Here is a 12,752-nt window from a genome sequence, read left to right on the forward strand (position 1 = left end):
AAGTGAAACCATATGATAATTGACTTTCCCTGCTTGACTTATTTCACTTAGCATAGTCTCCTCCAGTCCCATCCATGTTGATGTAAAAGTTGGGTATTCATCTTTTCTGATGGCTAAGTAATATTCCATTGTATATATGGACCACATCTTCTTTATCCATTCATCTGTTGAAGGGCATCTCGGCTCTTTCCACAGCTTGGCTATTGCGGACATTGCTGTTGTGAACACTGGGGTGCATATGGCCCTTCTTTTCACTACATTTGTGTCTTTGGGGTAAATACCCAGGGGTGCATTTGCTGGGTCATAGGGTAGCTCTATTTTTAAATTTCTGAGGAACCTGCACACTGTTTTCCAAAGTGGCTGTTCCAACTTGCATTCCCACCAACAGTGTAAGAGGGTTCCCCTTTCTCCACAACCTCTCCAAAATTTGTTGTTTCTTTCCCTGGCCATTTTTGCCATTCTAACTGGTGTAAGGTGGTATCTCAGTGTGGTTTTGATTTGAATTTCCCTGATGGCTAATGATGATGAACATTTTTTCATGTGTCTGTTAGCCATTTGTATGTCTTCTTCAGAGAAGTGTCTTTTCATATCTTCTGCCCACTTTTTGACTTGATTATTTGTTTTTTCGGTGTTGAGTTTGAGAAGTTCTTTATAGATTTTGGATACCGGCCCTTTATCTGTAGTGTCATTTGCACATATCTTCTCCCATTCTGTGGGTTGCCTCTTTGTTTTGTTGACTGTTTCCTTTGCTGTGCAGAAGGTTTTTAACTTGATGAAGTCCCAAAAGTTCATTTTTGCTTTTGTTTCACTAGCTTTTGGAGATGTATCTTGAAAGAAGTTGCTGTGGCCGATGTCAAAGAGGTTACTGCCTATGTTCTTCTCTAGGATTTTGATGGATTCCTGTCTCACCTTGAGGTCTTTCATCCACTTTGAGTTTATCTTTGTGAATGGTGTTAGAGAATGGTCGAGTTTCATTCTTCAGCAGGATCCAACAATACATTACAAGGATCATCCACTACGACCAGCTGGGATTTATCCCCGGGATGCAAGCATGGTTCAACATTCACAAATCAATCAATGTGATACAACACATTAGTAAGAGGAGGGAGAAGAACCATATGGTCCTCTCAATTGATGCAGAAAAAGCATTTGACAAAATACAGCATCCTTTCCTGATTAAAACTGTCCAGAGTATAGGGATAGAGGGAACATTCCTCAAGTTCATAAAATCCATCTATGAAAAACCCACAGCGAAAATCATCCTCAATGGGGAAAAGCTGAGAGCCTTCCCTTAAGATCAGGAACACGTCAAGGGTGCCCACTCTCACCATTGTTGTTCAACACAGTACTAGAAGTCCTAGCAACAGCAATCAGACAACAAAAAGAAATAAAAGGTATTCAAATTGGTAAAGAAGAAGTCAAACTCTCTCTTTTTGCAGACGACATGATACTTTATGTGGAAAACCCAAAAGACTCCACCTTCAAATTACTAGAACTCATACAGCAATTCAGTAATGTGGCAGGATACAAAATCAATGCACAGAAATCAGTTGCTTTCTTATACACTAACAACGCAACTGTAGAAAGAGAAATTAGAGAAACACTTCCATTTACCATAGCACCAAAAACCATAAAATACCTCGGAATAAACCTAACCAAAGAGGTAAAGGATCTATACTCTAGGAACTACAAAATAGTCATGAAAGAAATTGAAGAAGACACAAAAAGATGGACAAATATTCCATGCTCATGGATCGGAAGAATAAACATTGTTAAAATGTCTATGCTACCCAGAGCAATCTATACCTTCAATGCCATCCTGATCAAAATTCCAATGACATTTTTCAAAGTGCTGGAACAATCAATCCTAAAATTTGTATGGAATCAGAAAAGACCACAAATCGCCAAGGAAATGTTGAAAAAGAAAAACAAAGCTGGGGGCATCACATTGCCTGATTTCAAGCTATATTACAAAGCTGTGATCACCAAGACAGCATGGTCCTGGCACAAAAGCAGACATATAGACCAATGGAACAGAAGAGAGAACCCAGATATGGACCCTCAACTCTATCGTCAAATAATCTTTGACAAAGCAGGAAAAAATATGCAATGGAAAAACGACAGTCTCTTCACTAAATGGTGCTGGGGAAATTGGAGAGCCACATGCAGAAGAATGAATCTCCTCTAGGATTTTGATGGATTCCTGACTCACATTGAGGTCTTTCACCCATTTTGAGTTTATCTTTGTGTACGGTGTTAGAGAATGGTCGAGTTTCATTCTTCTAAAAGTGGCTGTCCAATTTTCCCAGCACCATTTATTGAAGAGACTGTCTTTTTTCCATTGCATATTTTTTCCTGCTTGTCGAAGATTATTTGACCATAGGGTTGAGGGTCCACATCTGGGCTCTCAGTTCTGTTACTTTGGTCTATATGTCTGTTTTTGTGCCAGTACCATGCTGTCTTGGTGATCACAGCTTTGTAATATAGCTTGAAATCGGGCAACGTGATGCCCCCAGCTTTGTTTTTCTTTTTCAACATTTCCTTGGTGATTCGGGGTCTTTTCTGATTCCATACAAATTTTAGGATTGATTGTTCCAGCACTTTGAAAAATATCATTGGAATTTTGATCGGGATGGCATTGAAGGTATAGATTGCTCTGGGTTTCATAGACATTTAACAATGTTTATTCTTCCAATGCATGGCATGTTTTTCTATCTTTTTGTGCCGTCTTCAATTTCTTTCATGAGTGTTCTGTAGTTCCTGGAGTATAGATCCTTTACCTCTTTGGTTAGGTTTATTCCGAGGTATCGTATAGGTTTTGGTGCTATTGTAAATGGAATCGTTTCTCTAATTTCTCTTTCTACAGTTGCATTGTTAGTGTATAAGAAAGTAACTGATTTCTGTGCATTGCTTTTGTATCCTGCTACATTACTGAATTGCTGGATGAGTTCTAGTAATTTGGGGGTGGAGTCTTTTGGGTTTTTCACATAAAGTATCATGTCATCTGCAAAGAGAGAGAGTTTGACTTCTTCTTTGCCAATTTGAATACATTTTATTTCCTTTGTTATCTGATTGCTGTTGCTAGGACTTCTAGTACTATGTTGAACAATAGTGGCAGGAGTGGGCATCCTTGACCTGTTCCTGATCTTAAGGGAAAGGATCTCAGCTTTTCCCCATTGAGGATGATGTTCACTGCATGTTTTTCATAGATGAATTTTATGAACTTGAGGAATTTTCCCTCTATCCCTATATTCTGAAGAGTTTTAATCAGGAAAGGATGCTGTATTTGTCAAATGCTTTTTCTGCATCAATTGAGAGGACCATATGGTTCTTCTCCCTCCTCTTATTAATGTGTTCTATCACATTGATTGATTTGCGAATGTTGAAGCAGCCTTGCATCCTGGGCATAATTCCCACTTGGTCGTGGTAGATGATCCTTTTAATGTATTTTTTGATCCTATTAGCTAGGATTTTGTTGAGAATTTTGGAATCCATATTCATCAGGGATATCAGTCTGAAATTCTTCTTTTGGATGGGGTGTTTGCCTGGTTTGGGGATTAAGGTAATGCTGGCCTCATAGAATGAGTCTGGAAGCTTTCCTTCTGTTTCTATTTTTTTGAAACAGCTTCAGGAGAATAGGTATTATTTCTTCTTTGAATGTTTGGTAGTATTCCCCAGGGAATCCATCAGGCCCTGGACTCTTGTTTTTTGGGAGGTTTTTGATCACTGCTTCAATCTCATTACTGGTTATTGGCCTATTCGGGTTGTCCATTTCTTCCTGTTTCAGTCTTGGCAGTTTATAGGTTTCCAGGAAGGCATCCGTTTCATCCAAGTTGCTCAGCTTATTGGCATATAGTTTTTGATAATAACTTCTAATAATTGTTTATATTTCCTTGGTGTTAGTTGTGATCTCTCCCCTTTCATTCATAATTTTATTAATTTGGGTCCTTTCTCTTTTCCTTTAGATAAGTCTGGTCAGTGGTTTATCGATCTTATTAATTCTTTCAAAGAACCAGCTTGTAGTTTTGTTGATCTGATCTACTGTGTTTCTGGTTTCTAATTCATTGATCTCTGCTTTAATCTTAATTATTTCTCTTCTAATGCGTGGCTTAGGCGTCGTTTGTTGCTTTTTCTCTAGTTCTTTAAGGTGTAGAGTTAGTTGGTGAATTCGGGATTTTTCTATTTCTATGAGTGAGGCTTGGATGCCCATGTATTTCCCCCTTAGGACTGCCTTTGCAGTATCCTATAGATTTTGACTGATGTGTTTTCCTTCTCATTGATTTCCATGAACTGTTTAAGTTCTTCTTTGATTTCCTGGTTGACCCAAACATTCTTGAGCAGAGTGGTCTTTAGCTTCCAAGTGTTTGAATTTCTTCTAAATTTTTTCTTGTGATTGAGTTCCAGTTTTAAAGCATTATGGTCTGAGAAAATGCAGGGAATAATCTCAATTTTTTGGTATAAGTTGAGACCTGATATTTGACCCAGTATGTGGTTTATTCTGGAGAAAGTTCCATGTGCACATGAGAAGAATGTGTACTCTGTTGTTTTAGGGTGGAATGTTCTGTATATATCTATGAGGTCCCTTGGTCAGTGTGTCATTCAAAGCTCTTGTTTCTTGGTTGATTTTCTGCCTAGATGATCTGTCTATTGTTGAGAGTGGAGTATTGAGGTCTCCTACAATTAATGTATTGTTATCAATATAACTCTTTATTTGGGTTAAAAGTTGGCTTATGTAGTTGGCTGCTCCCATGTTGGGGCATATATATTTACAACTGTTAGACCTTCTTGTTGGATAGACCCTTTAAGAATGATATAGTGTCCTTCTGTGTCTCTAACTACAGTCTTTAGGTTAAAATCTAATTTGTCTGATATAAGAATTGCTACCCCAGCTTTCTTTTGAGGTCCACTGGCATGGAATATGGATCTCCATCCCATTACTTTCAGTCTGGATGTATGTTTAGGTTCAAAATTAGTCTCTTGTAGACAGCATTTGGATGGGTCCTGTCTTTTAATCCAATCTGCAACCTTGTGCCATTTTATGGGAGCATATAAGCCATTCATGTTGAGAGTGATTATTGAAAGATATGAATTTATTGTCATCATGCTGCCTGTGAAGACCTTGTTTTTATAGAATGTCCCTATAAATTTTTTTCTATACCTCTCTTGGGGTCTTTCTACTTTTATAGAACTCCTTTAATAATTCTTGCAGGGCCAGCATAGTGGTCACATATTCTTTCAGCAGATTACCTAGCCAGGCCCCTGGCAAGGGTGGCACAATTCCACCTCTGGCAAAGGTATTTGAGAATCACTGCAACAGGCCCCTTCTCCAGAAGATCAGCAAGAACAGCCAGCTAAGACCAAGTTTACCAGTCAATGAGAACAGCAGAACTCCAGCACTAGGGGAATACAGCACATAGAATTCATGGCTTTTTTCCCCCTTGATTCTTTATTCTTTCAAAGTTATTTTTTTTAATTTATTTTCTTTTTCTATTTTTTTGGAATTTTTCTTTTTCCCTTTTTCAACCAAAATCTTATCAATCCATTTTTTAAAAATCTTTTTTTTATTTTTCATTTTTAGAGTCATATTCTACCCATTCATTGTAGTTAACCTTAGTTTTGGTATATATATATAGTTCTCTCTTTAAAATCTATCAGATTGGATACAAAAACAAGACCCATCGATATGCTGTCTGTAAGAGACTCATTTTAGACCCAAAGACACCCCCAGATTGAAAGTGAGGGGGTGGAAAACCATTTACCATGCTAATGGACACCAAAAGAAAGCTGGGGTGGCAATCCTTATATCGGACAAATTAGATTTTAAACCAAAGACTGTAATAAGAGATGAGGAAGGACACTATATCCTACTTAAAGGGTCTATCCAACAAGAAGATCTAACAATTGTAAATATCTATGCCCCTAACATGGGAGCAGTCAAGTATATAAGGTAATTAATAACAAAAGCAAAGAAACACATTGACAACAATACAATAATAGTGGGGGACTTTAACTCCTCCCTCACTGAAATGGACAGATCATCTAAGCAAAGATCAACAAGGAAATAAAGGCTTTAAATGACACACTGGACCAAATGGACTTCACAGACATATTCAGAACATTCCATCCCAAAGCAATGGAATACACATTCTTCTCTAGTGCTCATGGAACATTCTCCAGAATAGATCACATCCTAGGTCACAAATCAGGTCTCAACCAGTACCAAAAGATTGGGATCATTCCCTGCCTATTTTCAGACCACAATGCTTTGAAACTAGAACTCAATCACAAGAGGAAAGTCGGAAAGAACTGAAATATATGGAGGCTAAAGAGCATCCTACTGAAAATGAATGGGTCAACCAGGAAATTAAAGAAGAATTAAAACAGTTCATGGAAACCAATGAAAATGAAAACACAACTGTTCAAAATCTTTGGGGTGCAGCAAAGGCAGTCCTAAGAGGAATGTGTATAACAATACAAGCCTTTCTGAAGAAACAAGAAAGGTCTCAAATACACAACCTAACCCTACACCTAAAGGATCTAGAGAAAGAACAGCAAATAAAGCCTAAACCCAGCAGGGGAAGAGAAATAATAAAGATCAGAGCAGAAATCAATGAAACAGAAACCAAAAGAACAGTACAACAGATCAACGAAACTAGGAGCTGCTTCTTTGAAAGAATTAATAAGAATTATAAACCCCATGGCCAGATTTATCATAAAGAAAAGAGAAATGACCCAAATAAATAAAATCATGAATGAAAGAGGAGAGATCACAACCAACACCAAAGAAATACAAACAATTCTAAGAACATATTATGAGCAACTATATGCTAGCAAATTAAATAATCTGGAAGAAATGGATGCATTCCTAGAGATGTATCAACTACCAAAACTGAACCAGGAAGAAATAGAAAACCTGAACAGACCTATAACCAGTAAGGAAATTGAAGCAGTCATCAAAAATCTCCCAATAAACAAGAGCCCAGGGCCAGATGGCTTCCCAGGGGAATTCTACCAAACATTTAAAGAAGAACTAATGCCTATTCTTCTGAACCTGTTCCAAAAAATAGAAATGGAAGGAAAACTTCCAAACTCGTTTTATGAGGCCAGCATTACCTTGATCCCAAAACCAGACAAAGACCTCATCAACAAGGAGAATTACAGACCAATATCCCTGATGAACATGGATGCAAAAATTCTCACCAAAATACTAACCAATAGGATCCAACAGTAATTAAAAGGATTATTCACCACAACCAAGCGGGATTTATTCCTGGGCTGCAAGGTTGGTTCAACATCCATAAATTAAACAATGTGATATAATGCATTAATAAAAGAAAGAACAAGAACCATAGGGTCCTCTCAATATATGCAGAAAAAGCATTTGACAAAGTACAGCATCCTTTCTTGATTAAAACTCTTCAGAGTGTAGGGATAGAGGGTACATACCTCAATATCATAAAAGCCATCTATGAAAAACACACAGCAAATATCATTCTTCATGAGGAAAAACTGAGAGCTTTCCCCCCTAAGGTCAGGAACACGGCAGGGATGTCCACTGTCACCACTGCTTTTCAACATAGTAGTAGAAGTCCTAGCCACAGCAATCACACAAGAAAAAGAAATAAAAGGCATCTGAATCAGCAAAGAGGAAGTAAAACTCTCACTCTTTGCAGATGATATACTACTTTATGTGGAAAACCCGAAAGACTCCACCCCAAAACTGCTAGAACTCATACAGGAATTCAGTAAAGTGGCAGGATATGAAATCAATGCACAGAAATCAGTTGCATTTCTATACACCAACAAAAAGACAAAAGAAAGAGAAATTAAGGAGTTGATCCCTTTTACAATTGCACCCAAAACCTTAAAATATCTAGGAATAACTCTAACCAAAGAGGCAAAGATTTTGTACTCAGAAAACTAAAATGCTCATCAAAAATTGAGGAAGACACATAGAGACAGAAAAATGTTCCATGCTCATGGATTGGAAGAACAAATATTGTGACGATGTCAATGCTACCTAGAGCAATCTACACATTTAATGCTATCCTTATCAAAATACCATCTACTTTTTTCAAAGAAATGGAACCAATAATCCTAAAATGTGTATGGAACCAGAAAAGACCCCAAATAGCCACAGGAATGTTGAAAAAGAAAAGCAAAGCTGCGGCGTCACAATTCTGGACTTCCAGCTCTATTACAAAGCTGTGATCTTCAAGACAGTATGGTACTGGCACAAAAAGAGACACACAGACCAATGGAACAGAATAGAGAACCCAGAAATGGACCCTCAACTCTATGGTCAACTAATCTTTGACAAAGCAGGAGAAAACATGCAATGGAAAAAAGACAGTCTCTTCAATAAATGGTGCTGGGAAAATTGGACAGCCACATGCAGAAGAATGAAACTCGACCATTCTCTAACACCATACACAAAGATAAACTCAAAATGGATGAAAGACCTCAATGTGAGACAGGAATCCATCAAAATCCTAGAGGAGAACATGGGCAGTAACCTCTTTGACATCGGCCACAGCAACTTCTTTCAAGATACATCTCCAAAAGCTAGTGAAACAAAAGCAAAAATGAACTTTTGGGACTTCATCAAGATAAAAAGCTTCTGAGGTTTCTCTTGACCCTGATCTGTGCTGCCATGAGGAAGCAGTGACATGGATAAAGTGAAACTGTTCCTTTTTCCTCTTCAGTGCATTCAGTTTTGTATATTTTGCTCTAATGGTGTGCTTGAACTTTACAGGATTCCTACGATCCAACAAAGGTATTCTTATCCACAGTCTACAGATAGTTATAAAATTTGGTGTTCTTTGGCAGTAAAATTATATAAAACTCCTATTTTATGATTTGCTAACATCACTCAAATTACACAAGTCTTAAAAATAAATTGTGTATAGTAGCCAAGAGATAAGTGGGAAGAATGACATTTTACTTATTTAACTACAGTGCAATATATATTGGTTAATTTTGAATTGAGAAACACTTTGACTTTTATGAAGAATCATGAGTTTAGTTATGCAATTAATCATTTTTTATGGATTTGGATCAATTTTAAAAATTATTCATTTTTAAATTGTGAGAGAATTGTATGTGCATTTGGAAAATATGATAAGTTAAAAATAAGTAGGTAAAAAACATAGTAAGATCTCATTTATGTTGGGGCCTTGGGTGGCTCAGTCAGTTAAGCGTCTGCCTTCGGCTCAGGTCATGATCCCAGGGTCCTGGGATCGAGCCCCGCATCAGGCTCCCTGTTTGGCGGGAAGCCTGTTTCTCCCTCTCCCACTCCTCCCGCTTGTGTTCCCTCTCTTGCTGTCTCTCTCTGTCAAATAAATAAATAAAAATCTTTAATAAAAAAAATCTCATTTATGTTGATGTATATGATTTTTGCATTTGTATATTGTATAAACACTGGAAAATGCAAAAAATAAATACGGGAAAAGTCTGATATTTTTCCCCAAAGGATAGAAAACAAGAGTGGAGATGAAGAACGGAATTGAAGTTTCTTCATTATCTTATATCTTAAATATTTTATATGGTGTAAGGAATGGTATCCTGCTTATGATAAATATTTTTTTTTAAAAATCAAAATAAGTAGGCATGTGATGTGATGAGCACTGGATCTTATATGCAACTGATGAATCATTGAACCCTACATCAGAAAATGTATGTTGGCTAATTTAATTTAAATTAAAAAAGAAAAAGAAAAAAATATCAAAATAAGTAGAAAAATAAAAAATACAGCTAATTATTTTTGTTCAGATATGAGATTATAAATTAAAATCAATCTATTACCTGAAAATGTAAAGTTTCACAAAAGTCTTTTGACAGTTTTATTATTAATTAGGCTTCATGCCAGGTAACCCTACTGGGTAAAAAGAAATATCCCGGTGTGGACCTAATTCTTTGCACTTCCGACTTCATGTCATCTGTGATGACAACATGAGACAGCATCAAAACTCATGGTTAATGCAGTTAATTAGCTCTCATTCTAATTAGTCAATTGTAAACATGCACAAAAATGCAAGACCCATATAGGTACCCTTTGAACCGGTGCTCGCCAGTTGGAGAGAAGACTGCCTGCCATTCAGCTACACACTGGAAACCAGACCAATAGCAATGTTTAAACAGGAATTTTTAACCTGTTGGACTACAGACACAGCTTTTCAACTTTTCTTTCTATGTGAGAATGTGTCCTTAATTAAACTCATTTTTATCCTTGGTATTTAAATAATTGACTCTCATAATCAGGGAAACTTGATTCTTAATAGGTAAGTGAATTTCTTCCAAACTTCTATGCATCTACTGTAAGTTTCCCAGTGTCATTCCAGCTCTCTTGCTATGTCTAAATAGGTAAGTTTATTTCACCTGTTTGCATTTCACGTTCCTTCAGGAAAATAAGATAGCATTGCATTTTAATTTTGTTTATTAGTTACATAGGAGACATATGTCCTTATTGAAGAAAAATACATAAATCATAATAGATAATACATAAATATATCTAGGATTTTATTGGCTTTTAAAATAAAGCTCACATAGTATCTTCTTAAAGCCTTTATATAAATGTTAGTGATTGTATTGTAACCTTGATTACATTGAAGTTGTACATTATTTTATCATATCATTGTCATAGAAAAAAATACAAAAACAATTTTTAGTACTACCCATCTCTTCCCTCCCATTTACCTGTGCTATAATAGGATAGAGAAAAGTAGAGGAAGAAATAATCTCCCAGTTATTCATAGTGAGTCTTCAAACCATAAGAGAGACTTTTAATTATGGAAAACAAACTGAGGGTTGCTGGAGGGGAGGTGGGTGAGGGGATGGGCTAAATGGGTCACGGGTATTAAGGAGGGCACTTGTGGGTAAGCACTGGGCATTATATGTAAGTGAGGAATCACCAAATTCTACTCCTGAATCTAATATTACACTATGTATTAACTAACTAGAATTTAAATAAAAACCTGAAACATTAAAAAACAAATATACCAAGAACACAGTTCACATTGAACTAAATCAAATTTTTGAATAGGTAAACAAATCACTCTATTTTATTCCAAATTTCCCTGCTACTTTTTAACCTATTTCAGCAAAGTAAAATGAAAATGTGAGGTAGTTTTTGTCTATTTTAAGCATAAATTTTAGGTTATCGCAAGAAAAAATATTCTAATCTGCTTTAATGATGATCTTAATATATTTTTTCTACATGCATTGAAGAAATTATAGTTTCCAAGATATGCTTTACCCCAGGAATAACTTCACAATCAGTGAATAACAGAACCAATGAAAAGAGACCGATTCTGAAGATTCAAGAAAATTTTTCTTATGTTTCAAAAAAAAAATCATCATGCCTGAGAAATTAACCAATGTGACCCTAATAACAACATTCTTGCTCGTGGGATTCCCTGAGGATCAGGTGCTACAGAGACTCTATGCTGCGTTCTTCTCCCTGGTTTACCTGGCGGCGCTGATGGGGAACCTCCTCATTATCACCCTCACCACCATTGACCAGCATCTCCAAACCCCCATGTACTTCTTCCTGAAGAATTTGTCTTTGATTGATATCTGTTACATCTCTGTCACTGTCCCCAAATCCGTCATGAACTCTCTGACCAACAGCCATTCCATCTCCTTCATGGGATGTGCCTCACAGGTTTTCCTTGTTGTTTTCTTTGCTGGCACAGAGTTTGCCCTCCTTCTGGTGATGTCCTATGATCGCTATGCAGCCATCTGCTGTCCTCTGCACTATGAGGCCATCATGAATAGAGGTGCCTGTGTGCAGATGGTGACAGCATCATGGTTCAGTGGGGGTGTCTATGGATCCATCCATGTAGCAGGCACATTTTCTGTCCATTTCTGTGGTTCCAACATAGTGCATCAATTCTTCTGTGACATTCCATCATTGCTCACGCTTGCTTGTTCTGGGGAGCAGATTCTAGAATATGTGTTTATTATTGTTAGTTGTTGTTTTGTTTTTGTATGTTTTACTCTCATGGTTGCTTCCTATGCTTATATTGTGTCCACTGTCCTAAGAATCCCGTCTTCACAAGGCAGGTTTAAAACCTTCTCCACCTGCATTCCCCATCTCACTGTGGTAACCTTGTTCCTCTCTTCTGGATATATTGCATATTTAGGTTTAAACTCAAAATCCTCATCATCATTGAACCTCTTTATGTCTATATTATATTCTCTGTTACCTCCCAGCTTTAATCCTGTCATTTACAGCTTGAGAAATAGGGACATGAAAGGGGCACTTGGAAAATTTTTGGTGATAAAATGACAACAAATATATAAATATTCAAAATATCAATGACTGTGATACCAACTAATGTGTATCAAATTGTTGGTTTATACAATTAAGTTGATAATCACAAATAAAAATACTTTCAAATACAAATACAAATAATTTTGAATTATTTAGTTTATAAAATTGTTAAGTTATTAGATACCTATTGCATCATTGGTGTTGTTACATAGGATGCTGTACTTACAGAACTAGACGGGCCTGAATGTCAGTGGAGTGTCTTAGCCATTTCCAAATCAATGGAAATGTTCCAATCAGTATCTTCACATCAATAGGCCACTGGTATAAAGTAATGTTTTTCATTTCAAATGCATCATAATCAGCATTGGTTTAATTCTCACTTATAAAAGTTTTATAATACTTTCAAATTTTACATGTTTTATTATAATTCCAGATTGTGATTTATTTTTTTAAATTTACTCTTGCAACAGTTATTAAA

The 12,752-nt window shown here is 36.5% G+C and overlaps 1 protein-coding gene across 1 annotated transcript; it reads left to right on the forward strand.

Annotated features, from left to right (window-relative positions):
- The first annotated feature begins 11,356 nt into the window (after positions 1 to 11,356).
- LOC118546325 (olfactory receptor 14A16-like) lies at positions 11,357 to 12,303 on the forward strand. The gene is given in 2 exon segments (XM_036109028.2): positions 11,357 to 12,263; positions 12,266 to 12,303. Coding segments are annotated over 2 exon segments (945 nt in total).
- The last annotated feature ends 449 nt before the right edge of the window (positions 12,304 to 12,752 follow it).

Source organism: Halichoerus grypus, chromosome 2, assembly GCF_964656455.1.
Source record: "Halichoerus grypus chromosome 2, mHalGry1.hap1.1, whole genome shotgun sequence".
Lineage (NCBI taxonomy): Eukaryota > Metazoa > Chordata > Mammalia > Carnivora > Phocidae > Halichoerus > Halichoerus grypus.